Source organism: Protopterus annectens, chromosome 13.part0 (genome assembly GCF_019279795.1).
Source record: "Protopterus annectens isolate FY-2018-M chromosome 13.part0, PAN1.0, whole genome shotgun sequence".
Classification (NCBI taxonomy): Eukaryota; Metazoa; Chordata; order Ceratodontiformes; family Protopteridae; genus Protopterus; species Protopterus annectens.
This window is the reverse complement of record NC_056747.1, coordinates 374207895-374235014: the sequence shown is the minus strand read 5'-3', so window position 1 is coordinate 374235014 and position 27120 is coordinate 374207895. Positions and strand designations below refer to the sequence as shown.

Below are 27120 nucleotides of genomic sequence, written 5' to 3'. Positions count from 1 at the left end.
ATGTTCTTTTATTATTTATTATTAAATATATTTAAACTTTTCATTGTGGCTGGTCTTTTATAGAATATTTTAACCTTTGAGAGTACTTAATATTTATTTGGTGACACTCTGCCCTCCCAGAAAGCCTTGCTTTATTGGTCAAACAGTACTATTTGTATTAGTATTAATTTTACACAGTATAATTGGGTACCCTTGTAAGAGCCTTAGAGTAGAGCAGTATAACTTCCTTATAGACTGTCTTTGGTAGCAGAGCTAGTAAATCTGTGCCAACCTTTCCCAGGGTGTGTGTGTGTGTGTGTGTGTGTGTGTGTGTGTGTGTGTGTGTGTGTGAAAAGCAAATCTCAGAGTGTGTGTGTCGGCTACCTCAGCAGGTACACTGAGTACTGGTTTCACAGAGAGGGTGGGGGAGGACTTGGCTTGGAATACTCAGCTGAGGGCTCAACTCTACAGCTGTGCCAGTGGAGAATCTTATTGGGGCCTGGAGAGAGACAGAGGGAAACCCAGCCCCCAGACTGAGTGTGTTCGCTGTGTGCTCTTAAGGGAAATTGTGCTAGGTGCAGAGAGCTGCATCTGGAAGTACTGTGTGCATCTATTTTTGTTCCAAGTGAACATCCCTTACTGTTGTCAGTAGTGAGGATTCAGGCGCCTTGATTACTGGTCCAGAGCAGGGATCTCACGGGGGGAAAGGACAAATTTGTGCTGCTGGCCAACTGTTTCCCTTCCCTATGTAAATTTTCTGCAGATATGAACATTCGCTGAAATGAATGTTCAATAGTTAGGGTTCTGTGAAGAAAGGTTCACTGAAGTGAACCTTTGAATTAATATAGACCCTTTTATAGTTACTAGCATTCAGTCCTGGAGATGTTCAAGGAACCTAGCCCAAATTCCCAATTACTCCATAGCACTGTCTGGTTAAGTGACTTGCTTTATATCCCATAGCAGGTTAAATGAAGGTAGAAAAATTCAGGAAGCAGTTCATTAACAAGTTTGAGCTTTAGTCTTCTGCACCAACTGCCAGATTAACAGTTTTAACTAAATGCAGAGATTTTTACAGATTATATCACAGTAATATATAACAAAAACTAAATAATGGATGATGAAGATCATATCATTGTTATTATCACTGCAAAAAATGCAGACTGTATGACCTGTCAAATATCAACCCATTTGAAGATGCTAGAGGCAGTAAAGAAGGTATTGCAGAATATATTACAAAAATGCAACATGTTTAGACTATATTACACAACAGGAATAGCTATCCTGTGTGACATCACTCAGTACAGGTCTGAACTACTTGAATGGCTAATAATGATGCATTGTTGCAGCATACACATCCAAAGTCAATATGGGTAAATGAGGCCCTGTGCATGGTACTGAATCAGGCCCCGCCATACCAGTATCCCATTACTTGGCAGCCTGTCCCCAGTTACCATAAGCACTGTTCAAACCAACAGTCCTACACCACCTCTTTAAGTAAAACTTAGAATTGAATTTCCTAAAATAAAATGTGTACGGAATACATATCCATACAAAATGGAGATACCTTTTCTACAAAAAAGCACACTACCATATACCAGTCATTCCATCCACTGACTGAAGAAGAAAGCAGGAAGACTCCAAAGAGCTTAAAAATGTATACCAGTAAAACAAAATGCAGTGATACACCACACCATGGCACCTTGTTTTATTTTTATATTTTATTTACTTATTTTTTAAACTGAGTCCTGCTACCTAGCAAAGCCAGTTTGTCAGTAGAAAGTATGGGTGGGCACTCACCCTATCCACCACACTCTCAGGCACCCTTGTTTAGTCTGTTCAAGCCTGCTGCAACAGAAAAAAATAGAAACATTTATAAATAATATGTAATTTATCCAGCAAGCTGCAGGAGGGCTCAACTACCTTACTCATTTTGAATTATGTGAGCAGGGTAGAGTACAGCCAGCCAGTCCAGCAAGCAGCAGAAGCAGTGCAACATCCCCCCAGTCCTGAGACCTGGCTCCTGTCCTGGTATATTTATTCTATTTTGCTGAGTTTTCTATTAAGTCCTCATGAGTCACAGCAGCAATGTATCATCAAATGCACTAGCTATCAAAATATGACTCAGATTATGAAAACTTGCTGCCCGATTGAAGATGGGCCATTTCATTGCCAAGAGGTTTGAGGAAGATGACTCAAACAAACCAGGTAAGAGCCACAGGGACAAGAAAGATGAATTTAAAGAAAGCAGGCTATATCAGACCATTCTGATGGAAATCTATAAACAATTTTCAAATCTGCATGACTACACACACACAGTTAGAAAAAATTGGAAACTATCCTCACCTGTCTTCCCCAACGGAATAAACAACTTGCAGTTAGGTTCCATTGCTGGGCTACATGGTTGGGGTGACTGTAACTGCTGTAAGAAGGTAGTCATTTAGAATTTTGTGGTGTAATTTAAAGGGGCTGATGGTCACAATTTAAAAGGGGGAGAATTTTTTTTTACTGTTTCTAGCCCCCCCCAGCCAATGCCAAGCCCTAGACAGCTGTCTAGGTTGTCTAGTGCTGATTCCAGCTCTGATCCTGACAGCCATTTTTATATCTATGAGCATAAGAAAGGTGGATGAAGTGTATTTGATATTACATTGTTAATCCGTCTGGTACACAACCCGATTCTGACCTCAGTCCTTTGTATTTATAAGCTATATCTGTATGTTGCATCTAGGAAGTTCTTGGCTTCCTAGCCATGCATGCTGATTTACGACCTTTACTTATGAAGTTTACATTTCTTGTTAAACTTTGATAAAACCATGTAAGATGATTGAGCTTCTCAAGTTCAGGATAAGACAACCTTGTATAAAACAAAGCATGCAACTGACTGATATTTGCCCACATTTCTGGTGCCCTGCAGCATAAACTTTGATTCACAATTCTCCCATATTCTATCCTTTGTTTTCACTTCTCATATTCTCTATTCCTGCCATATAGACTAATTGTGCACCTTTTAATGATGTATCCTACTACTCTTATACCCACTATTAAACACATGAAAACAAACGGGCCCAGCACTTACTTATGTTGAATGTTACTTACGTATTCTTAAGACTGAAGTGATGTAGTTTCCTGGCACTGTTTTCCATCTGGAAGATCTGCTTTTACGTTATGATATAGGTCGTGGTGACTGAATTACCCAGGCAGTGCGGCATATAACAATGCAGAGAGATCAAATGGCTAAAGATGGTAACGCCATATCATTAATTTATCATCTGTTAACCAGTATATTAGTATTTCCTTGAAATTGTTTGACAGCTGTTAATATATGTTCCTTTCTAATTTGCAGGGCAGAGCTTGCCGGGTGTCTCAGTGAGTTTGTATATGATGGAATTGGGTCTCACTAGTCATAGCCAAACATATCTGTTTTAATCTATAACTCAGTTGCATGATAGAACCATTCTAATCCATTAACAGTCTAACCTCTGCAAATAGAGGTAAATTTAACAGTGAGAGAAGAGAGTTTTTATAATTAAATGATTACCCAGTACTGTTTGCTATGATGGCTAATGCCAGGGGTGGGGAACCATGTGACTGTGCACTGCATGAATTAACATTTGAAAAGCTTAGGTCATTCTCATAACATATCCAAGAAGAAAAGTAAGAAACAAAAATTATAAAAAAAATGTACTTTGTTTTGCAAAAAACTTAATTTGCTGGGACAATACTAGCTTGGACAGCTTTGCCAGTTTTGTCATTTTATTCCTTAATGGACATTATTTACAAAAGTAGAAAATTATCTAAACTACTACTGGTCAGTCTAAAAGTATCAGAATTGTCATGTATATTAATAACACAATTTAATGCCATTTACTGATAATAAAAAACATCCCATTGTAGAAAATACTTGGTGTTTTGAAACGTACATTAATACTTGACTCCTTATCAGAAGTGCAAGATATTATCAGCCACAACACTTTGAAATATAAACTGCAATTCATACCAAATAATAACATAACATTCTAAAGTGCATTCTTACAGTTTTCAGTCATTGCTTTATCCCTGTTCCCGCCCATTCACACACTGTGGCTACTCATGTATATTATCTCCAGAAAATGTGCTCCTCGTAATTGTTGGAATACTGACATAGCACATACTCAGAGTTAGTATACATTTTCTCCCATTCATATTTCTAGTTACACAGTAGCGACAGTCCCAGTGCTGGTTCTTCAACATTCAGCAGGCACCCGTCTGGATCTACATTCTAAAACGTAACGTGGCTGGTGCTCCTGTAGTCTCCCTAATCATACCGTACTACATAGACATTGGTAGGGCAGAGGTAACGCTTGTTGTACATTATGGAGCTTTCTGTTTGATATTTATTTGTAGCTTTAACTCTTAGTCGTTGAATAAACATATTTCCTTTTTTCATAAACATACAAGCCTTACAGTGACTACATTTAAAGCTGCCTTTTTATTTCTCACAATATCCTAGATCACTGGTATATAGCCATTTTAAAACAATCAGGAATCTTGGTTGTTTTAAAATGAATATATACCCAGTGGTCTTGGATATTTCTTGTTCTATGAAAACTGTTTTTGCTGTACCTGGTGTTATATGTGCTAATGCTGACTCCAGGCTAATATGCCATTTTTTTATAAAAAGTATTCCCAATACATACTGACAACTTAATATGCACAACAAGCCCAAATAATTGTCATAATATATTACTTGCTTGTGCTATCGTTTCTGTGTTACAATTAATAGATGCTAAAATATTAATATTGCAAAATATATTTGCTAATGTCTACACAATACTCAGGCATATTGAGCTTATTAAATATATACTCTGATTCTTTAAAAAATATTTAATACAAGCCTCCATGCTGTCATACGTTTTTCATATTGTGATGATTGACTGAGTATTTTTTCTTGTTTGGAAGATAGGCCTGAGGTAATATAGACATTTATTAGAAAAAGTACTTTTTCTATACATTTTGCAGCTTATTTTGTGTCTCCCCCAAATAACATATATCCAAATAAGGTAGATAACTTGGATGTATATTCAGCTGTAAATATTTAACCAAATCATGTTTAAATAGGTGAATATAAGGCTAACTGCCCCAAAGAGTCCTTTTAAGCCTATCCAATAACCTGCAGTCAGAATCAAACCCTGTACCTACCCTGTACCTCATGCCTTTGATACAAAGACCTTAACCATTGTGCCAAACCCTCCCCAAGAATGTATTAGAGTAATACTGCCTTCACAAATGAAAAATTAAATCAGTGTGTTCATAGCATTGGACTGCCTGAAAATTCAGTACTTTGTTCTTCATAACAAGTACTGTCTCAAAAATCCCATAAATAAAATTGCACATGATGGGGTAAGTATACCTTATTGCTTTTCTTTTAAGTTGCAAATTATATTAAGCATTAAAGGTAAAGCTTTATGTTAACACTCAAAATAATGATGCCTTCCTAGGCAGGCTATACCACTATTCAGAGGAATTTTAGCAGTTCAGGGAGTTAAGACTAGGAGCTGTTAACTGCTTCTTGCCATCTAGGGTTTAATGCCTTCAGCCTCTGTAACTCTAAAGGAAGTGCTACAGGGCTGTGTCTGGGAAAAATCCATGCACAACAGTGCTCTAATATGGTTAACAAATATAAATAAATGGTTTACTATTGTTTGTGTGAACAACATTCTATCGGCTGCAATGTGCTGAAAAACAGAATGTCGAACGCACAAGCAGTTTTGCACCAGATAGTCGACTCCACTTATGTGACTGTACAACTGCATTTGCATAAGTGGAAATCGACTATCTGCACGGAGATTGCGGTACAGTGGGGAGTGGAAATTCATCCACATCCCCACTGTAGTGTGATCTTGGAGTTAGAATATATAAGTAGGGGGGTGTGGGGGCACAGCCCCCCCACATGGGGGGTGCCAGGGGGCTTTCCCCCCTGCAAAAACATGATAGTTGTATAGGAGTTTGATTTACATCAGCTCCTATATGGCTATCACGTGGTGGTTTCGACAACAATGTCGAGTCAAATGCATTGAGCATTTGGTTCAACATTGTGAATGGTAGTTTTTTTTTTTACTTTCGGTATTACCATTCATTTATTTAAAACGGAAATTGTTTTTCCGTTCGAATAAACAATAGTAAACCTAAATAAATAGAGGCATGCAGCAGACAGTGCTGGCCTTGGCAATAGCAGGGCCCAATATGGACCAATTTGGTGGGGCCATTCAGCTGGCCCCTTATTTACCTCACGTCTCCCTACATTTGCTGGCTTCTTGAACTTGAATATCTTAGATTAGGTATCAGAAATGTATGCTGTCACTGTGTATTAAAACAATATTTTTATTAGCTTAGATTTTGTCATAAGATGTGTTAAAAATTACGTAAACAAAAGGAGTTTTGGATAACCCAAGCTCCCCCACCCTCTATCCAGCATGTCCTGTAATTTCTCAGGATCTGATCAACTCACTCAGGCATACTGTAAGGGACCCGTTTGATGGGCCACTGAGGCCCTCTGTCTATATGGACTATCATCAGATGTGTCCACCCTAGTTTACCAGTAAACATGTTCACAAACTCTGTAGTATTGCCTGGATCTGCTGAACCTGGGTAGGAGATGGGCAACAACTTTTTAAAAAAGTTTATTGAATTTAATTTACTTTTTGTCTTTTCTGTCTCTCGCTCTTTCTTGTCCTCCTGTCATGTGACTCGTGCCTTTCGTTCCTTCACATCCCATGCCCATCAGTTGTACATATTACAATTTCTTTGTTCTTTTGTACTTTACTTTCTCCATGGAAATAGTTTACTATATGATCTTATGACAGTGCACAGGTACTCTTCCTACCTATTTTACTACTTATTTTACTGACTGAATTCTTATATCACATTGGTTTAGGATTGTGTTAATTTATGCTATGTGTTATCCTGACTTGTTCTCCTCATGGTTACTCTTTCACTACCACTGCTGCACTGATATTTATTAGTGTTTACATTTCTTTGATGATTTTCTACAGTGTTACTGTTTTAACACTTTCAGCAAACTGAATCATTTTTCTTTTCACCTCTGCCTACCACCACTCAGCAAACACACCTCATATTTTACGTCTCTGGGAATATTTTGCCCTCATCTGTGACTGCAGCAAGCATTTCTCTGCAACAGTGCTGTATTGCTAATATTCTGTCACAAATCTTAGAGATTAGATGATACCTCACATCACAGTGCTTGCATTTTTTCATGCTTACAAGTGTTTATTTTCAATCTGTCTGAGACTTGACTATTCCATGGTTATTTCTTGTAACTATAGTCACTAAAAACCATTAATAAACCACGTTAGCAAGAGAAGCAAAAGAAAACAATACTTCTCTATCGGTCTTAAAAGTGTGTTGTCTTATCTTATGATACAGTAAAGTGGAAAAGTGCACAAAGCCCAGTGGTTAATCCAACCAGTTCTGGGTTTAAAACCTGTTGAGCATTCAGTAACAAGAACTGACTACTATGGGAGAGTGAGTAGCTAACACTGTGAGCCGTACAAGAAACATGAGTCTGCAGTTGATACTAATACTGGACTTGTAAGTACTATGGGAGTAGGACTAGAGCGGAAAAATCCCTTGCACTTTTCTGCAGTGTCTCTTAGGCAAATCTCTAGGTCATGCAAGGCATAATGACCCCGTCACAGCCTAGTGTTAGGCCCCCTGACGGATTGGGGCCCTATTGGGCCAAACTGGTCCAGTCAGCCTAAGGCCGGCCCTGGCAACAGTCATGTAACAGTATAGCAGGAACAAAATACAGAACAGTAAAGGAAGCAGTATACAACCTGGCTTCTTTTCCAAGTCAGGAACTGCAGCCAAAACCAGAGATAACAGCTTTGTCATTATCAGGAGCTTCTTTCCCCTTTGCCAAGTGTGAAACACTGTTTTGTTGACAGAAAATGTGAGAGGGTGTTCATAACATCTTCTGCTTAAAGCACCTAGTTGTTTAGAATAAGAAAGAACAAGAGCTGTCTTTATGCATCCCATCCACTGTCCCTCCCTAAAGTGCAGAATTAAATTTCTGAGGGCAAGCCTGACCTGTTCACTGTTTCAGTCCCCATATCAAGATGTCAAGGAGAATGCATTGGAAAGAACATAATCAGCATTATCAGATGCAATCAGCAGCTTCTGCTGTTCTCAGCTTTGCTGTCATTTTATCAGTAACAGGATATCAGCCAAAGACACGAACCACAATAGTGCTATAAAATAATTACATTTTTTCACAGAACCCTCTGGATGCAGATCTTACAGCTTTTTCTTTAGAGCTGTGGACAGTGCTGAAAGTAGGATCATCTAATGAACAGATAAATGGCTTATGCTCATGATGACATGCAAAGATCCTTCCAGCATGCAGCTTAAAAGTAGCTAGCATTTTTGTAGGAGCTTGGCAGAGACGACAAATGTTGTGAACACATGTCTCTGGTTTATATTGGAAGAGTTGTAAAATGAACGATTGCTATAGATCCTTGGGTTATATGTTAAGTAGGGGCATGGGAGTATATATACCTGTTAGTGGAAAAAACAAAAATAAATTTCCAAAGTCACCTATTCATGAATGTCTGCTCTGGTCATAATTATGCCTTTTAAGTTTTTCATTGTGCCAGGATTCACATTATAAATATCTTGCTGTTCTGATAAGAAAACATTTTAGAACATTTTAGTCAGAAATGATTCACTGATTATAGTAACCCAATTCATAGATATTTTTAGATATAGCACAGAGTATGGAGGATATACAGTTCAATTTTGCAGTGTTTGTTTACTTTTTATCTTAGCTGCTTGCCAGCCAGCAGCCCACCTGTGACCTGACCAGCCCTTTCATTCCTGAGTGGAAAAGAGCTAGTCATGGAAAGCTGTCACCTAAGAAGCCATCAGAGTTTTTCACTTAGCCTTAAACCTCAACCTGTATGACAACTAATAGGTTTGGTTCACAATACCTGCCTGCCATACATGTACAACTGCAGCCACAGCATGTACTGCTTTGTGTGCACAGCTCTGTCATATTACAACTGCTGCACAATACCTGTCTCCCATACATGTACAACTGCAGCTACAGCATGTACTGCTTTGTGTGCACAGCTCTGTCATATTACAACTGCTGCACAATACCTGCCTCCCATACATGTACAACTGCAGCTACAGCATGTACTGCTTTGCATGCGCGCTAACTGGCTCACTGACAGAACCCACACTGTGAAAGTAGCAGACTCCAAATCAGACTTCAGACCAATGACAAGTGGAGTACTACAGGGTAAAGTCCTGGGTCCTCTCCTGTTTGGTATCTACTTTTCCGAAGTGCAGGCTAACACAGGTCTTTGGCTAATGAAGTTCGCAGATAATTGTGAACTAGGAGCCATAACTGAAACTCCTAATGATGTGGACGTCCTGCAAAAGGGCCTCATTGAGACAGATGTTTGGTGTCAAAGCCATGGCCTCAAGCCCAATGCCAAAAAGTGCATTGTCATCCCCTTTGGTAAAAGCTCTGTACCCATGAGCTACCACATAGGTGGTAGTCTACTTAACACTGAAAGTGTGATAAGAGTCCTTGGGACACAGATGGACAGTAATCTCGCCTTTGATAATCACATTGCCGCAGTAGTCAGGAAATCCTTCTACATGGCACACCTCATCACAAAAGGTTTCTCACCCAGGAAAAAAGAGGTCATTGTTCCCCTCTACTCATCACTTATTAGACCCATTATAGAGCACAACGTCCCATTTGGTATGGTACCTCAAAGACATCTACAACAACTGGAAAGGCAGCAGAAATACATCACAAAGAGGATTACTGGCCTCAAACAGATGCCCTATGCAGACCGTCTCCAGCTTTACTCCGTCGCATATCGCCTACTCAGAGGTGATCTCTGCCTAACATACAAAGCTATGTCAAACCCAGAACTGTTGGATATGCTCCACTTAAAGAAATCCCAATTCCTCCGAGCTACATGCTCTAGGGACCTAAACCTTGTCACCACAATAAACAGAACATGCTGGAGTGATAGATTCCTGTCCCAGAGACTTCCCATACTCTGGAACAGACTATTTATCTAGTCTAAGCTCATCATTAGCACTCTTCAAGAAAAATCTTGATGATTGGATGGGAAATAGGAAATTCACCCCGGGGATCACCTCTCTGGCTCTGCTCAAGAGGGGCACAGGAAAATAATTTTCTTGCGTGGCGAAAGCCAGGGTACCTTTTTGGCTATGCTTGTATAGGCCCTAGGGCCGATAGCCTAGTACCTGCCTAGTACTACCTATGAACCTATAATACAGCTGCTGTTACTGGTGAACACAGTATGACACTCTGCCTTCACTTAACCTCATTGCCTCATTTCTCTCAGAATGGGTAAGCGTACATTGGCCACTCACTCTGGCAATCTCTTGTTGGCTGTTTCAGTGCCTAAATTGGTAGTTTATTGCTGTTCACCTCTTCAGCAGTCAGTTTTATTTCTCTGTGCTACAGAGCTGACATTTTGCATTAACTATGGAGGTTATCATTTCTCATCAAAACACTTTGATTGTGCTTCCCTATATTCTGACAAATTTCTGTTTGTGTGATAGCTAAGACTTACTTTTTTTATTGCAATCTTATATTAATATTTGCAGTCTGTTAGGCATTGTTGAACTTCAGAAATAACTACCTCTCTGATTTTGTTTTATACTGTAAGATTACGCATCACGCATATCCGTATTAGTCCTACATTTTGACATCATCAACCCCATTCTTATACATAGAGTTGTGGTGTGTTGTCAATGGCTCCCTTCTCTCTATTTAATGCCACTCTCCTACCTTCTTCAGTAATCATGCCTGATGTTGCAGGTCTCTCACATAAGCTGTCTGTCTCTTTGTAGGATGCCCTCATTTCCTCTTGCCTTCTTCCTGTCTATAGCAAATCATCTTCACTAGACTGTCTTCTGCTTTCCTGCACGTGTCTGAACCACTATAAATCTATTGTCTTTGACCTTGTCTGCAGTTGGAGGTACTTGGGCTTCTGCTTTGTCCCCATTTCTTCATCTGTTCCACAGTGTGCATCCTGCTATATATCTCAGGCACCTATCGCTTCATCTCCTTCACCTATAACTTCCCCAACTGCTCTGCCTTCATTGCCAGGTTTTTGTACCATACAATAGTACTGGTCACACCTCTATTTTATACACCTTACCTTTCAGCTTCTTTGGCATTCTTCTGTCATTTACTACCCCTGGTACTCTGTGCCAGTTGGCTGCTACCCTTCTGATCCTGGCTTTGACGTCTTCATTCAGACTTCCGTTCTTCTTTACCATAGCTTACAGATATTTGAACCTGTTACTTTGTTCCATGATTTCCCCTTCAATCTCAGTTTTCAGCATCTTCTTTTTCCCCCATTTGTTGCCATTACAACTGTCTTGGCTGCATTCAGTTTCATCTGTGTGCCTTCACTTTTGTATTCTATTCCCTTATTTGTTGAAGTTCTTTTTCAAAGTCTGATTGTAATGCCACATCATCTGCATACAGCAGCTTTGTTGATCTATAGGATGTGTCTGGACAGGACAGCTTCTTTTTTTTTGGGGGGGGGTTCTTCATTTAGAAGTTGCTGGAAGTACTCCTTCAATCTGTCTTTGATGTCCTGTGAATGGTGAGCAGGTTGTTGCTGGCATTCCTAATGAAGGTTGTCTATCTTCTTTCTCTTTTTGTCTTTGCCCTACAACCTGATATTTTCATTGTAGTATCTGCTGAGTTACTTTCCAGAAGCTGGTAAAGTGCATCTGATGCCTTGTTCTTTGCTATTGTAACTGCTTTCTTAGCCTTTTTGTTAGCCATCCGGAATTCCTTCTTAGTCTGGTTCATGTTTTCTATCTCCCACTTTTTTTTTCTTGCGGTCCTTTGTTTTGATATATTCCTAGACTTCTGCATTCTACCACCAGCTTTCCATGTTTATCTTATTTCCATAGCTGGCTCAGCTGCATATCTGTCCTGGAGTCCTCACACATGCTGTTTTGAGGTGCTGCCAATCTTCATATCCACCTATTTCCATTTCTTCTTGAGGTGCTAGAGCACACAGTACTTCCTTGAACCTTTCTTAATTGTATAACTTTAACAATTCCAGTAATATAATCTTCAGAGACACCAGCGCCATTACAGCATCGTCTGTAGTGTCCATCCCCTCTTCACGCCACCACTACTGCAGCATGGGCTGTAGTGTCCATCCCCTCCTCACACCTCCACCACTGCAGCATGGGCTGTAGTGTCTATCCCCTCCTCACACCACCACCATTGCAGCATGGGCAGTAGTATCCATCCCCACCTCACACCACCACTACAGCATGGGCTGTAGTGTCCATCCCCTCCTCACACCACCACCACTGCAGCATGGGCTGTAGTGTCTATCCCCTCTTCACACCACCACTACTGCAGCATGGGCTGTAGTGTCCATCCCCTCCATCCCCTCCTCACACCACCACCACTGCAGCATGGGCTGTAGTATCCATCACCTCCTCACACCACCACCACTGCAGCATGGGCTGTAGTGTCCATCCCCTCCTCATACCACCACCACTGCAGCATGGACTGTAGTGTCCATCCCCTCATCTGTACTGATAGCCTCCATCTTCATAACTGCTACAAGAGCAAAACACATTTCACATCTCAGTAACCACCATGGGAATTTGACATGCTTCATATCTCAAATATTTATACAAGCTGTTGGATAAATATTACTCAGGCAGCAGTTTACTGTATCTGTAAAACTTCTATTCATTAAATATAAATTTTATTTAAACACATTCTGCAAAGAAAATGTACTTGTAATCATAATTTGCTAACACTAACTACAGATCGGCCAGAGAGGAAGCCTTGTGCTGTTGGCGCTGCTTCATTGGAGCAGGTCTCCAAGGGTCAGTAGTTCGGCTGTGGAGTTTTGGGATTGTATTTGGACCACTATGACTGGGTTATTAAACTAGGTGATTTGAAGCTACTCATTTGGTTGGGATACTAAGGTTTTGGCTAGATTGTTTGCCTTTATTTGGGATACTGATCTTTGACTGGTGTGTCAGTGCTTTGGTTGGGATACAGAGCTCTGAGTATGGAAGTTTGATGCGTTTTATAGGTATACAGAGCTTTGTGACTGAGTGTGAGTATCTTTGGATAGGATGCAGAGCCCTGTCACTGGGATGTGGATGCTTTGTTTGGGATACAAGGGTTGTATGGCTGGGAAGCAAGTATATTTTGCTTGGAAGTAGAACTCTGTAGTATTGCTGTGAAGTTCTGGGGTGGTGTTTGGAGCTTTTGGCCAGTTTATAAAACTACATGACTGTGGGTGTGAATGTCTTTGCTGGAATACAGAAGGTTATAACTGGGGTGTACGCGGTTTTAATTAGATTATGGAGATATATGAAGTTGTCATGACTGGTAGCAAGAATTAGGTGCATCTCTTGAGCTCAAGGTGTAGAATAGCTAAGGGTTTGAGGAAGAACTGGTTGAAGCTAAATTGTAAGCAGACATTTGTGTTTACTTCAGTGGGAGGCAAATACTCCAAATTACAACTGGCATTCATTTCTGAGAGGGTTTGAAGAGCCATAATGTGGGTAATTATTTCAATCTACATATTTTTATGTTGCCGTAGAGTAACAAAGCGAGATGTGTCTGTCACCCATTTTAAAGAAAACCCCCTGAGAAACACTAGAGTACAGTGTAGTATGTGACTGCCTTAAGAGGACGTCATGTTGGGATGAGATAACTGGCTATCCCCTATGCCTGTATGAAATGTAGGAGAGTCCAGCTTAGAACAGGCTGGATACATTAACAAATACAGGAAAGAGAAACGTTCATATCAAGGCTGATTTACTGCAGGTGCAGTCACTGTCCATATGATTTTCTGAGTTGACATACATGGCACTCGTCTCCATCTGTGTACAGCTGACTGGTAGTTTGTAGCAACAGTAGAATTAATCCGCTTCTAGCAGGAGTAAATACAGCAAATGTAACTAAAAATGGTTAAGTAAGTTTAATACGGTGAAGGATACAAACAAATTGCTAGTATCTCAAACCACACATATGATCTTCAAGGTTTACACAGTGTATACTGCATAGTTTGAGGCAGTTGGATAACAGTAAGTATAGCAGCAGCATATATTGTCAAGATCTGCCCTTAAAATGTAAATACACATTTAGTTATATGCATAATAAAATTAGATTAGACAAAATGTGTGTGTAGGCCAAATTCACTTTCATGTGTAAAGGTCAAACAAGAAATGGGATCCAGGATTCTACTAGTCCTGCTGAGTACTGGGTGATCTTTCAGGTCTTGAGACCCACTAAAACACTAAAGTTGGTTCTGTCCCTACATTTCTGTAGGGATTACTGCTGTCTCCTGTTCTGTATGATAAGAAAATGTAATGCTAAGCATGAGGCCCCATTGCTACCATCTAGCTTCAGTTCACTTCTCTGGTGCACTAGCATCGACAAGCAAGAGTGTGTGAGTTGTGCGAGTGTGTGCGTGAGTGGTGGCAGACACATCAGCTGTAGCCACAAACTTCTCCATTTCAAAAGGAATTCAGAAATGTACAGGTTTGCATGGCCTGGTACTGACCTGCCACAAGTTTTGACAAAATGTTGGAAAAAACACCATTTTGTGTACATTAAGACAGAGAAGATATAAATAGGTTTACAGCTGTTTACAAAGCTGGAGTGATTGTCGAACAGCATATACTTCAGATCTGCATTTAATATTTTTAATAATTTAAGGTAAACAGTAAAGGAACATCTTGGACATTTTTCAGCCATGTCCTGGACTATATATGCAGTATATATGGAGAGTTTAGTATAACCATTCAACCAGAGTGTTTTTCTGATGAAACCAGTGTACCTGAAAAAAAACTCCATACAAGTACTCGCAGCATATACAGACTCAACACAGACAGGCAAGATGTGTACCCAGAGTTAACTACAAATCCATAACCCTACTCCTAAGATTTATTTTACAATGGACTTGAGTCACTGGGAAGGAATTCAAGGCAGTGGCAGGGTTGGTTGGAGGGAGGAGAGAATAGGTTGAAGTAACTGAGAGTCAGTTCTATCTCTGGGGAAGAGTATGGGGAAAGTCAATGCCTGAGTGCCCTGTAGTTGAGACCAGGCTCTTCAAAGGACATCTTGGGTTAATGCAGAGAGGATGGCAAAGATGCCCTGATGTCATTGCACTAAGCCCTCCTACACAAAGGGAGTGGGACTGACTGTCATGAGAGTATTGGCTCCTGACTCTGTACTGGCAACTGCTCTTCGGATCCTCACTTCCTAAGCCTAACATAAAATTCTGAGCGCTCATCTTCCCAAGAAGTTAGGGGCCCACCCAATGAAGGATCACACTCAGGTACTGGGTAATTAATAAAGTAATTAATATATTTATTGTTCTCCATAAGAAAAGTATTAGGAAAACAAACTCTACCTTTGTCTCCTGAATATGCAGATATGTTGCCAGAAATTTCAGATTTTTATACCAAGCAGCTATCCTATGTGCTACCCCCATCACAGCTGTCAGACTTTTAGCACATAGGGCCAATGCCAAAGTAATTAGGGTAAAAGTTCCAAATCAGGGACACTTTTTTAGTATTAAACATTCTCTTAAAAATCATCAACTTAAGACAACTTTGTGCACCTGCTACTTGACGATGGTTAATACTAGGTAATTCAGCTATCACTACTGGACATATTGAAGTCCTTGTACCCGAATCATTACATGCTGCTCTAAATATTATCTGATGTGTTTCCCTGTGGTACATACATGTATAACTCTTCTGTTTTTGTCTGGGTATGTGTACTTGTGATAACTCTCATGTATTGTCATTGTGCTCACACTTAGACTTTGTATGCTTCACCTTAGTTTTTTCTTATATATTTATTTCTATGCTTATTTTGTATATTATATTGTGTGGGATTTGCTGCTCACTCTGCTTGGGTTGTGGCGTGAAAGGGTGAATGGATGATCCCACCTACTTGGCAGATAGTAAATTTAAATTAGTACAATTAGAAAAGTGATGAGTAAGAGAATTTGCATTAATATATATATTGAGCTGCAAGAAATCTGAAATCCATTAATTCTAATGTCTGGCATTCATTTAGTGAAGTTAAGCTTCACTGTTTAATGGAAAAAAGCCAATTTTTTATGCAGAAGAGTGTATGTTAGTTGTACAATCATGCGTGTTCCTGAAAATTCGAGACGTGAGAGCTATAATGTCCAAGCTCGTGATCTGTATCCTAAATTTATGTAGTTAAAGCTGCAGTAAGTACAGCAATATTTTCACACTAGAAGTATTTCTTTCAGTAGCCAGTAACACGACCAGCAGGCATCTCTTTGAACAGTCACTTGTTTATTTATTCATTCACTGAGTTTGTTAACTGGGGTAGAGCACTGATCCAAATTGAAATCTTTTTGTCTCAGTCCAACAGATATAAATGACAGTAGACAAGCAAGTTAACACAAAATATTATGAGTACAAACAAAATCTTGTGTGCAGAGAGCAATGAATTAGTAACAGTAATAATAATTAAGTCCTCCAGTATGGAGGAGAATAGGAAGGGATGGTTAGAATAAGGATGGAAAATAAACAAGTCAAATTAGTGTAAGGATAGAGCACAAAGTGTAAAATATAGCAAAAGTAAGGGCACACAGAAATTAACTACATACTATATATATATATATATATATATATATATATATATATATATATATATATATATATATATATATATATATATATATATATATATATATATATATATATATATATATATATATATATATATATATATATATATATATATATATATGTATACACCAACAAAGAGATTTTATATATTAGTGTAGGGAAATAATGTCAGAATGTCAGCGACAAATATGCCTGACTGGTGATGGGAAAAGGGGGGAATTAGGTGATTTGCATTTGCAAACTGACTCAAACCTGAGATAATCTTTAAGCTAAACACAGTGACAGGTATGACATGAGGTCTTTATATACTCACTCATCTGCATCCTCATATATATATATATATATATATATATATATATATATATATATATATATATTTTTTTTTTTGCAGGGGGCAAGCTGCCCTGTACCTTCTGTTATGGAGGAGATCCCATACTCCTGAACTGTCTATATGATCGACCTTGTGGTTCCTCATTTGTTTTGTATTTATAGTAAAATGAATTTGTTTCTGTATAGGGGAGTAGTCCTCTCTACAGTTTAGTTTTACATATATAAATCACCACTGATATCACAAACCCCAAAAAGAGGGAGAAAGAGGGAAAAAAATTTAGCACTCGCCTTCTGTCTCTGAGTCTAATCCCCATTACAAGTCAGTGGCAACTTTTCAGTGTTGTGAGCATCAGTCATCCTGTGTCGCCTGTGATGGCATTCTCTAGGGTTTCCTTCTTGTTGCCATTGATTTAACCTATTTGACTATGAGGACTTTATATATAATCGCTAAGTTAAATATGTGAGAAATATCAGTGCATCCTTCTAAACAGATGTGCATACTGTTCACACAAAGAGTGACAAAACTAAATCTTGTACATTTCAGAGTAAGATGCGCAACATCCAAGAGCCTGGCAAAACACTTCTTCAAAAAGTAATTTTTGCACTAGGGCTTATAATGTATATGTTTGGCTACAAACACATACATATTGTCTGTCTCATTAGTTCTTTGCAATTTGCACTTATGGACATGTTTTGGTGCAGTTAGTAGGACTTTATCCATTATCAGTTTTCAGATATCAAGAGAATAAACTACACTTTCTCAAGAAGTCTGGTTCACAGAGCCTATTGCCTTTTTTGCAGTAGTTCTCTGCAAGGGCCTTGTTACCTGCGTAGCTTGCTATCATACACACAGCAGGATTGCTTTTGTTCCTCCTGTCTTCTGCAGGCTTACATACAGTATGTCTTCTGAGGCAATTTCTTGAATTGACTTTTGTCATAATCGCTTCTGTCCGACAGAGATTTCATGCTATATGGAAGTTTTTTATCCTTCATTGTATGTGATGTCAATATTTATTATTCATCAATCAGGCAAGTGGATTGATCCACATGACCCATTTCAGCAGCTATCAAGGTATATAAATCCAGACCAAAGTACTTTGTTAGCTTTCTTACATGTCCTTCACTGTAAGTTGCATGTTATTAAACTATTCATGTTTCTTGCTATTAAAACAGATTATGATACAGTTCATGCAGCTGGGTAGAAGTGAAATGGAAACAGTTTTAAACCAAATTCTGTGTGTTTTCAGATAGTAAATCTGCATGATAAATTAGAGATTGTATTATTTTACCATGAACTGTTACAGTTGTATACATTCTTGTTTTTCAGATGTTAGGTGGCATTTTTTTCTCTAAATTTCCCTGTGATACTTGTTTTCTACAGTCAATGTACTGCTTCCACCCATGGACCTTAGTGAGCACAGGCAGACCGTCCACCTGTAATTGCTGCATTATCAGGCTGTAAATGCACAGCTCTGTGGGTCAGAGGAAGAAAGAAAGTGCCGTCATTGCCAGGAAATGAATGGGACCACCACCTGACAGTCTTTCAAGCACTCGCTGATTCAGCAATAAGTAAACGGGTCCATATATCAAGGAAGCACATCAACAGTCAAGGTAATGGTGAAAGTTGCAGGAATATAACAGCTTTCTGTAGCCTTGTCTATCCAAGTTACAACTAATCACTTTATTTTGTTAATTTATTTGAATCTTGCTGAAGAATTACTTAATTCCAAGGTGTGTTTTTCTGCAACATGCGAAGCAGTTATTTGAAAATGCATGATACAGACAGAACAAAAATGACATGTTATGCATGAATGCCGAAAACTGATTGCCTGCTTCATTTCATAGCTGTTATATCTTCATACAAGATCAAACCAGCAGAACCGTTACCTTTGATTTATTAAAAAAATGTACTAAATAATGTACTAAATAATTTATAAGTGTTAGATTATATAACAGTAATGCCTTAATTTCCCACAATCACTGGTGAGCCTTACATGCAAAGATCCAGGTGTGATCTTGTAATTTAATACAACTTGTCATGTATCATTGTAATTCTAAGAGAAGACTCTTAACAACTCTGTGATTAGATGGCATTGTTTCAAACTAGTGACCCAATTTTAGGAGGATAATCCAGAACTGCATGAACTTTGGAACTCAGGACTCTTTTGGGAGGGATATTCTTTGACATTGCAGTGAGGGATTCAGGTTCCATTACACCAGTGCACACTGTTAGGACTTGGGGAAAACTGCCTCAGTACAAAGAATGACAGTGCTAACATGACCTGATGGAACATTGGCATTGCGGGGGTGTGGTGGGTGAGGAGGGAAGGGTATCAAGGACAGAAAATGGAAACTGAGTATGTCTCAGCTTTTTTTGCTCAAGACTTCTGAATAAAGCCAAAAATAATGGGAGACAAAAGCTTCAAATGCAAGACAATACAGGACATACGTCTTGAGGTAGTAATGAGCATAACACTGACAACTTACTTGCAAACCTGTATTCTTCCCATGTTTTTCTCCAGCCTCCTTTCCTTTCTTTTCACTTTTCTGTTCCTTCTCATTGGCATCATGTTGGTGTTGCACACATCTTCCCTCTGTCTTTACTCATCATAGACGTATATCATAGATTAGTCTTTCTTTCTCTCTTTCTTTCCCTGAATGTATTTGTTCTGTCCTTATTTAGTGTGTTTCCTTTCTTGTTTTTAACTTCTTGTCAGAGCTTTATCAGTCCAGTGATATGTTATGTGGTGCTGCCCCTATATTCCCCTGTTATATTGACACATAATTGCTCAAAAATTCATTTCTCAATCACATCTGACTGAAAACAGTGTCTACAACCCACCCACAAAGATTGAAATAAGTGAATTCTGAAGGGGGAATAACTCTGCCTTCCCACCAATTTAAATGGCAAGTCCCTTACACTATCTGACTTGTATGACCACGGAGTTAGTATGTACAAGAATGAGAAAAGAAACTCCACATTAAAGCACACAGCATTCTTGTATAAATAGTGTTTCTGCAGTGATTAGACATCAGTCCTTCAGTCTACAGTAAAATTTATTTCTGTCCAGTTGTGTTTGGCAGTTAGAACCTGATAAACTGATCCGTAGTTGGAAGTTAGAGGAAACCATTGCAGCAATGTTTGGGAACCTAAGAAGTATTGAGGCCATGACATGATAAAACAAGAGAGCCCCGGCAGTCAGCAATGAACACAAGACTACAGAAGTCAGTCTTTGTTTTGTAGCTGCTTTATTTCAGTGAACCAGTGAACCTCAGATGATGCCTCCCCCCACCGACACTTATAACCCTGTTCCTCAGAGCAAATTCTGTAAGAGCACAGTCATATCATCCAGAAGGCAAAAGATAAGGGAGCAATTTTTATATTGAATGTGCAGTGTTTCTAGAAGGTGTTGGTGGTGTCATGGGGACTTCTCCATTTTTTCCCAAGCCTGAATTGAGCTGCCTGCTAATAGTTTATATTCTGTGTAAATTTGTGTTTTGCATCAGTATCTCTTTTCCCCATCCCTGTAAGTTTTTCTACCCCTCTGCCTTGTTTTTTTGTTCTTTTTATGTAATGTTTTCTTTTGCTTAAAAACAATTAATTTTCCATTAGTTATGAAAACAGACCTTTAATACATTTTCACAGCAGTCCAATAAAAGTGATACTGTTTAACATGTTAATAGAATATTACAAAATGCATATATTGTATAATAAAATATGAACCTGGTGCCTTCTTGTCTGAAGACTATTCTTAATTTTTTTTAATATTATTTTATTTTAGGAAAGAAGGGTGAAAATGCCTGAACAAAGTAATGACTACAGGGTGGTGGTTTTTGGAGCAGGGGGTGTTGGGAAAAGCTCCCTTGTACTTCGGTTTGTAAAGGGAACCTTCCGAGACACGTACATACCAACCATCGAGGATACCTACCGGCAAGTCATCAGCTGTGATAAAAGTGTTTGTACTCTGCAGATTACAGACACAACAGGAAGCCACCAGTTTCCAGCTATGCAGCGCCTGTCTATTTCCAAGGGTCATGCCTTCATCTTGGTTTATTCTGTCACCAGCAAGCAATCTGTGGAGGAGCTCAAGCCCATATACCAGCAGATTCTACAGATCAAAGGCAATGTGGAGAGCATCCCTGTGATGCTAGTCGGCAACAAGTGTGACGAGACACAGAGGGAGGTGGAGACTGCAGAGGGTGAGGCCCAGGCCAAAGAGTGGAAGTGCGCCTTCATGGAAACATCAGCCAAAATGAACTACAATGTGAAGGAACTCTTCCAGGAGCTTCTAAACTTGGAGAAGAGAAGGAACATGAGCCTCAACATTGATGGCAAGCGATCAAGCAAGCAAAAGCGAACAGACAGGATCAAGGGAAAGTGCAGCATCATGTAGCACTAGTGACACGGACGCTGCTTTGCTACATTTTGGCACTAATGACTGCATTTTCAGTATCCCTCGCCGCATTCACTCACTGTGACTCTGCTGATAAGAGAAAAAGAAATGCACATTCACTAAGCACCTTGAGTTCTGTCCCTTGACTGCCCCACTGTACTTTCTGCACACTGTGCATCTGGATCCCCTCATGCAGTAGATGTAGCTTGTGACTACTTGTCCACTACAATAGAAGACTGAGTCCAGGATAATCATATCAGTAACCCATGGAATAAATGAGAGAAGGCCTCCTTGGCCATTCCTGGGACTGCATAAACCTATTAGAGCTATATCTCATGCTCCCAGGAACCTAAGCAGTGTCAATGCATAGTCACGATAGACAATGTTAAGCACTCATCAGTATCTAGCACCTAAACTAAAGCCGGTTCCAGACAGACGCCGTGCTTTGAGAAAGAGGTGTAATGAACAAATGGAAGCCGTGCTTTGAGAAAAGAGAGGTGTAATGAATGGTATTATAGTTTCCCAGTACTGAAGACTGGGACAAAGATCTCAGTTCTGTGCAGTTATAGTTTGTAGCATGTTATATTTCACATCAGCCACCACATCCCTGCTGGTCACTGTCTGTACCTGTTTAGTTCATTTAACGGGTCAGGCTTTAGACTGAATAAAGGAAAAGCAACATACCTTCTCTGCAAGGAGAGCTTGTCCTCCATGTCAGGTTAGTGCTGTGTCCTCCCTGTGGTTTGAACATTACTTCTGCACCTTTTCAAATAAAGGTTGGGGTCCACTGTCTAGGAGCACTTACTGCCCAACCACATCAAAGAACGTCTCTTACAAAACAGTCACACATTACAATTAACTGTATGATTTTATATCAGATGCCATCTTGTCCTACAGAGTTTTTCATTAGTTTTTTAAGGGGGAGGGTGTCCTAGCTATAATGACACTGTCAGTACAGTAAGGCTGGGATGCAGTAGTGGTCAAACTGTAAGGCAAAGGCCCTTTTTAACACTGATGCTGGTAGATGTGTTTAAGGATGCCAGGTTTTCCAGTATAGAAATTTAAAAGTTGGCCAAATTCTTTTGGAAGTAGAGGCTGGTTCTTCTAACACATAGGAAATGCCCAAAATAAGAGAGATGTTATTCAAATTACTAGTAGCTTACCTCTCTCATTGCTGAATACTTTTGCACAGTGGTATGGTGAGCAGCAGAAGGTGTCACCCATCTGTCACCACCTCTGTCATGAAGGAGCCATAGAAGCTAAATAAATAAATAAATACGCTAGTCAGTTAAACTGCTTTTATAACGGTATGTAAAAGAGCCAAAGCCTTAAACTGTGGGAAGGACACATGTTTTAGTTGTCTGTTCCTGTGTCATCTTCTGAATTGTGTGTGCATAGTATGGTAGGGGATGGCAGTTTTTTCCATAAATAATTTGTCATTTACCTTGGGATCTTAAGTCAACACTAGAAACTAATGGAGTTGTAAGGGGACTGATGCACTGAACGCTGAGTTTTCACTAACCGCACCACTGAATGGACTGTGGTGGAAATGGACAGCAACTCCATTGCTGAGATGCAGGAAGTCTACTTTCATTGCAATACACTCGATATTTAAACTCTTGTACTTGCCTTTTGTAAATATGCCTAGTTATCCGAAGACATCCAGCTTTGTTCTTCAGGTAGTTGTTAGAGCACATATCGACCGATGCACTTAAATTCCTATGTTGATTCGTAATGTAGTGACTTATTATAATGGAAAATGCTTTGTGTGAACCAATGGGATACTCATGACCGACCATGAATAAAAGAGCACCATGGTCAAAGCTGGATCTTGTATTACAGAAAGTTGAGTAATGAGAGTGAATTTTCTTAATGGAATAGTTTAAAGAGAAAAAAATAAGTTAGTCGGATCTTTAAATAGATGCCAAAGGAGAAGGATTATCCATTTTATTATTATAGCCATCTTTCTAAATATGAAATTCCAGAGGAAGACTGCATAAGTGTTCAGAGCATAGCAATGCATGCAAACTAAATCAGAAGAAATTGTAAACATCAGTGAAGAAATCTGGTTGATTTTTAACATTCTGTAAAAGTAAATTATTTTTCTAGTATGTGAATATTTGAAGGTAATGTTGCTGTGTAGAGTCCCTCAAAGTCTAGAAGTCTTCATATGTCTTTTTCAACAAGGTACTGGCATTACCTTACCCACTAATGCCACTGGTTTATTTTTACTACCACATGAATCTGTTTTGTCTCTCAAAGGCAGGTGCAACGTTGTAGTTAAAATTCTCTAGCTTACTTTTGTTTCTGATTTTTTTAATTTTTATTTATTAATTTTTGTGCTTACTCATTGCAACTTTTTTCATTTGCTTCTTTGAATTTTATATAATTCGTAACATCATCAAGCAATATCACAGAGCTTACCTGTATGTGTTATACCTAATTAGTCTACTTAGATTTGCACTCAGGTGTCATATATGCTATCATAAAATTGCCTTAATGGCCAGGAAATCTCTAAGCGTAAAGAATATAGATGTATTTACAAGCATATCCCTTTATTTATAGAATTAGTTAACAGGGGTAGTGGACTGATCCCATTTGACCAATTTCTGTCTTAGCCCAGAATGTGAACACATATCAAGTGGAAAAATAAAAATAATTTATATAATAAAGAGTACCCCAAAAACAAAGGAATAGTTAATATCCAACAGAAAGAAGATTAAGAAGGTAGTGAAAAGAAATGACTCTGTACAATGTTTATATCAGTTACAGTAGTGACATAGGCATTAGAGAAGAGATCATAAAGTGAAAATATTAGGCAGTTTGTGTTGGGATTAGGTTAATGCATATGCATGCTTATCTGCATATTTTTGATCAAAATCTTAACACCACACCAGTGCTTGTTTTCAAGTCCCTTCCAGAAGCAAAGCTTAGGCTACATACCTTAACTGGTTAGTACAAAAGTGGTATCTTCTAGATTTAAGCAAAGTTCTCAGGGTGTGGAGCTTAGTGCTGCTGCTGTTTCACATTGTGCTGTAATGTTTCCTTGTATTGTGCCTGTTGTTATGTAGGCTCAGAGCACATTGCAAAACCCAATATACAAGAACAAAGAGCAAAACCCAATATACAAAAACAGAGATCCCTGCATTATTATGATGTAGGCTTTATCAGTTTTTTCCTTACATTAGAGTTGTGTAAGGTTATCAGAACAGTCCAATTTGTCATCACTAGCTTTTCTTAGGATGTTGAGTGTGGGGAGACCTTCTGCGTACTAGAAAGCTTGCACCTGCAAAAACCAGCAATAGCACATCATGGCATAAGTACTCTGAAGTAGGGAAGTCATGGGGATATTCTGTTAGATGACAGCAGGTGATACCTTGGGAACCTTGGTATTAATGTGAAAGTTTTCCAAGCATAAACAGAAATTGGGGTGGAGATAAAAATGCAGTAAGAAAATGTTATAATGTATCCATTATTAGGAATTGTTCTTATCTTTGAATACGCTGAATGCAGTTTGAAGTGTAAGAGAAAGTCTATGTAGTGATGCAAAGGTGGGTATTATCAGATAAAGACATTATGCCAATGAGCACTGAATCAGTAGAAAGTAGATGCCATCAAATCTGAGTGGCACAGATCCCCAGGCCAGGCACATCCAGAAGGAGATCACTATGAAATGCTCTGGCACTGTAGTGTATAACACAGGTCTGGGTTAGCTTTTGGCGTCTTGCAAACATAAATGTGACAGTGGTGATAAACCTTGTATGTTAAATGTCCTACAGCTAACCTATGTCAGCTGTCCCCTTCTTGCTACTCCATTATTTGATTACCTTGACTCACAATGTCCTATACTATAGCTAACCATGTCCTCAGTTGAATGTTCCTCTTCCCTGTTAGACTTTTTGGAAAGGGAAGTCTGCTTACCTTTCCTATTGAATTTTCTCACTATGGTCTGAGACTGTGCCTTCACATTCTTTTCTTACTCTTAACTACATTACCCTTCTTCATTACAGATGGAATGATTTTTCCCTCACCAATGAGTCATGGAATGCCTGCTGAACTTTCTTGGCCTTTTCTTACAGGGTTTACCTGTCAAAGGATGATTTATTATCTTAGTCTGCTTCTCTCCAACACTCTCATACTATCACTGGATCAGAAATGCGTGCAGCAGCTAGATATAGCATGATAGCAGGGATGTCTTTCGATCTCTGTAGGAGAGTTCCTTTACTCTGCATCTCTGCATTTTGTTTTGATTGCCGTCTTTTTACATTGCAGAGAGTTACTTATGTTATAAGGATTCTAAGGATGAGAAGGCCTGCTGCCATAGGGCAAGAATTCTCACCTCTGATTCTTACAAATGTGCTTCATCTATAGACTGCCTCCCAGAATCTGGTGGACAGCCAGCTGACTCATAGAGAGGACCCAGGAAGTTAGAATTGGGGAATCCACCTCTACAAAGAGGCCAATCACAAGTGGTGTCTCTTAGGGATCGGTTGTGGGACCACTCCTTTTTGACATTAGCTTCTCTGAAGTAAAATCAAATGTCAGGCGACTCTGGCTGACCAAATTTGCAGACGACTGCAAACTAGGAGCAGTCATAGAATCTCCCACTGAACTAATGTTCTCCAGGAAGGGCTGACGCAGATAAGTAGCATGTGTCAGAGCCACGGACTAAAACTAAATGCCAAGAAATGCATAATAGCATCCTTTGGGAAGTAATCTAAACCAGTAACTATCATATTGACAACACACCTATGAGTTGACCCACTAGTCAGGGACCTGGGAACACACATAGACAGTAAATCTAGCCTTTGACCATTACATGTCTACAGTACTGAGGAAATGTTGTGCAATTTGTAAACAAAGGTATGGCATCCAGGTCCAAACAGGTAATTGTTCCACTGTACTCAACATTCATCGGACCTATCATTGAGTACAGTGTCCCCATTGGTATGTACCCAAACAGGCACATCCAACAATTTTAACATACATAGAGGTTCCTCACTAAAAATACAGGGCATAAGTAACATGTCTTATGCTGACTGCCTCAAAGCCCTATCTCTGTATTCTGTCTTTTACAGGCTGCTGAGGAGAGATCTATGCTTGGCATACAAGGCATTGTCAGATACTGTCCTGATGGACCTCTGCATATCCACAAAACAAACAGCACCAGAATTACTCATTTTACAGACTTAAACCTCACCTGTGATACAAATGGGACCTGCTGGAGGAACAGGTATGTATCCCAGAGACTACCCCATCTCTGGAACATGCTCCCCATCCATGTGAAGCAGAGTTCCTCCCTACCCCAATTCAATTGCAACCTGGACAACTGGATGGGGAACAGGAAATTCATCCCTGATTTTGCACTTGTGTCTGTAATGGACACAGGTAGCCTCCAAGTGCTTCATCTCCCAAGCCTTTGTTTACACTTATCAAGGATACTAGAACTTGTCAGAGATTTAAGATGCATAGCTAGGCTTAAAAAGGCCCTTGTAGTCATTAGCCTAGTACACACCTATGAACATATGAACCAGAAGAGTAGCTGAAGGAGGTGCTGAGTGTATAATCATTAGCTGTCCTTTTCTACAGCCAGGGTTGAGAAAGGGTGCAGCAGCCTTTCCCCCACTGGAACATCCCCTAGTAGGAGCCAGACACTAGCCCCATGCTTAACATGGTTGACCTCAGTTAGCCT

General features: G+C 39.3%; 1 protein-coding gene across 3 annotated transcripts in view; it reads left to right on the top strand.

The window, feature by feature from the left end:
- DIRAS1 (DIRAS family GTPase 1) overlaps window positions 1-26050 on the top strand; it is a 371581-nt gene extending 345531 nt beyond the window's left edge. For all 3 annotated transcript variants that reach the window (XM_044053984.1, XM_044053982.1, XM_044053983.1), the window contains 2 exons: window positions 18416-18645; window positions 20817-26050. In XM_044053984.1, the coding sequence (XP_043909919.1) occupies window positions 20832-21428 (597 nt within the window). In that variant the 5' untranslated portion in view covers window positions 18416-18645; window positions 20817-20831 and the 3' untranslated portion in view covers window positions 21429-26050. The remainder of the gene's footprint in view (window positions 1-18415; window positions 18646-20816) is intronic.
- The last annotated feature ends 1070 nt before the right edge of the window (window positions 26051-27120 follow it).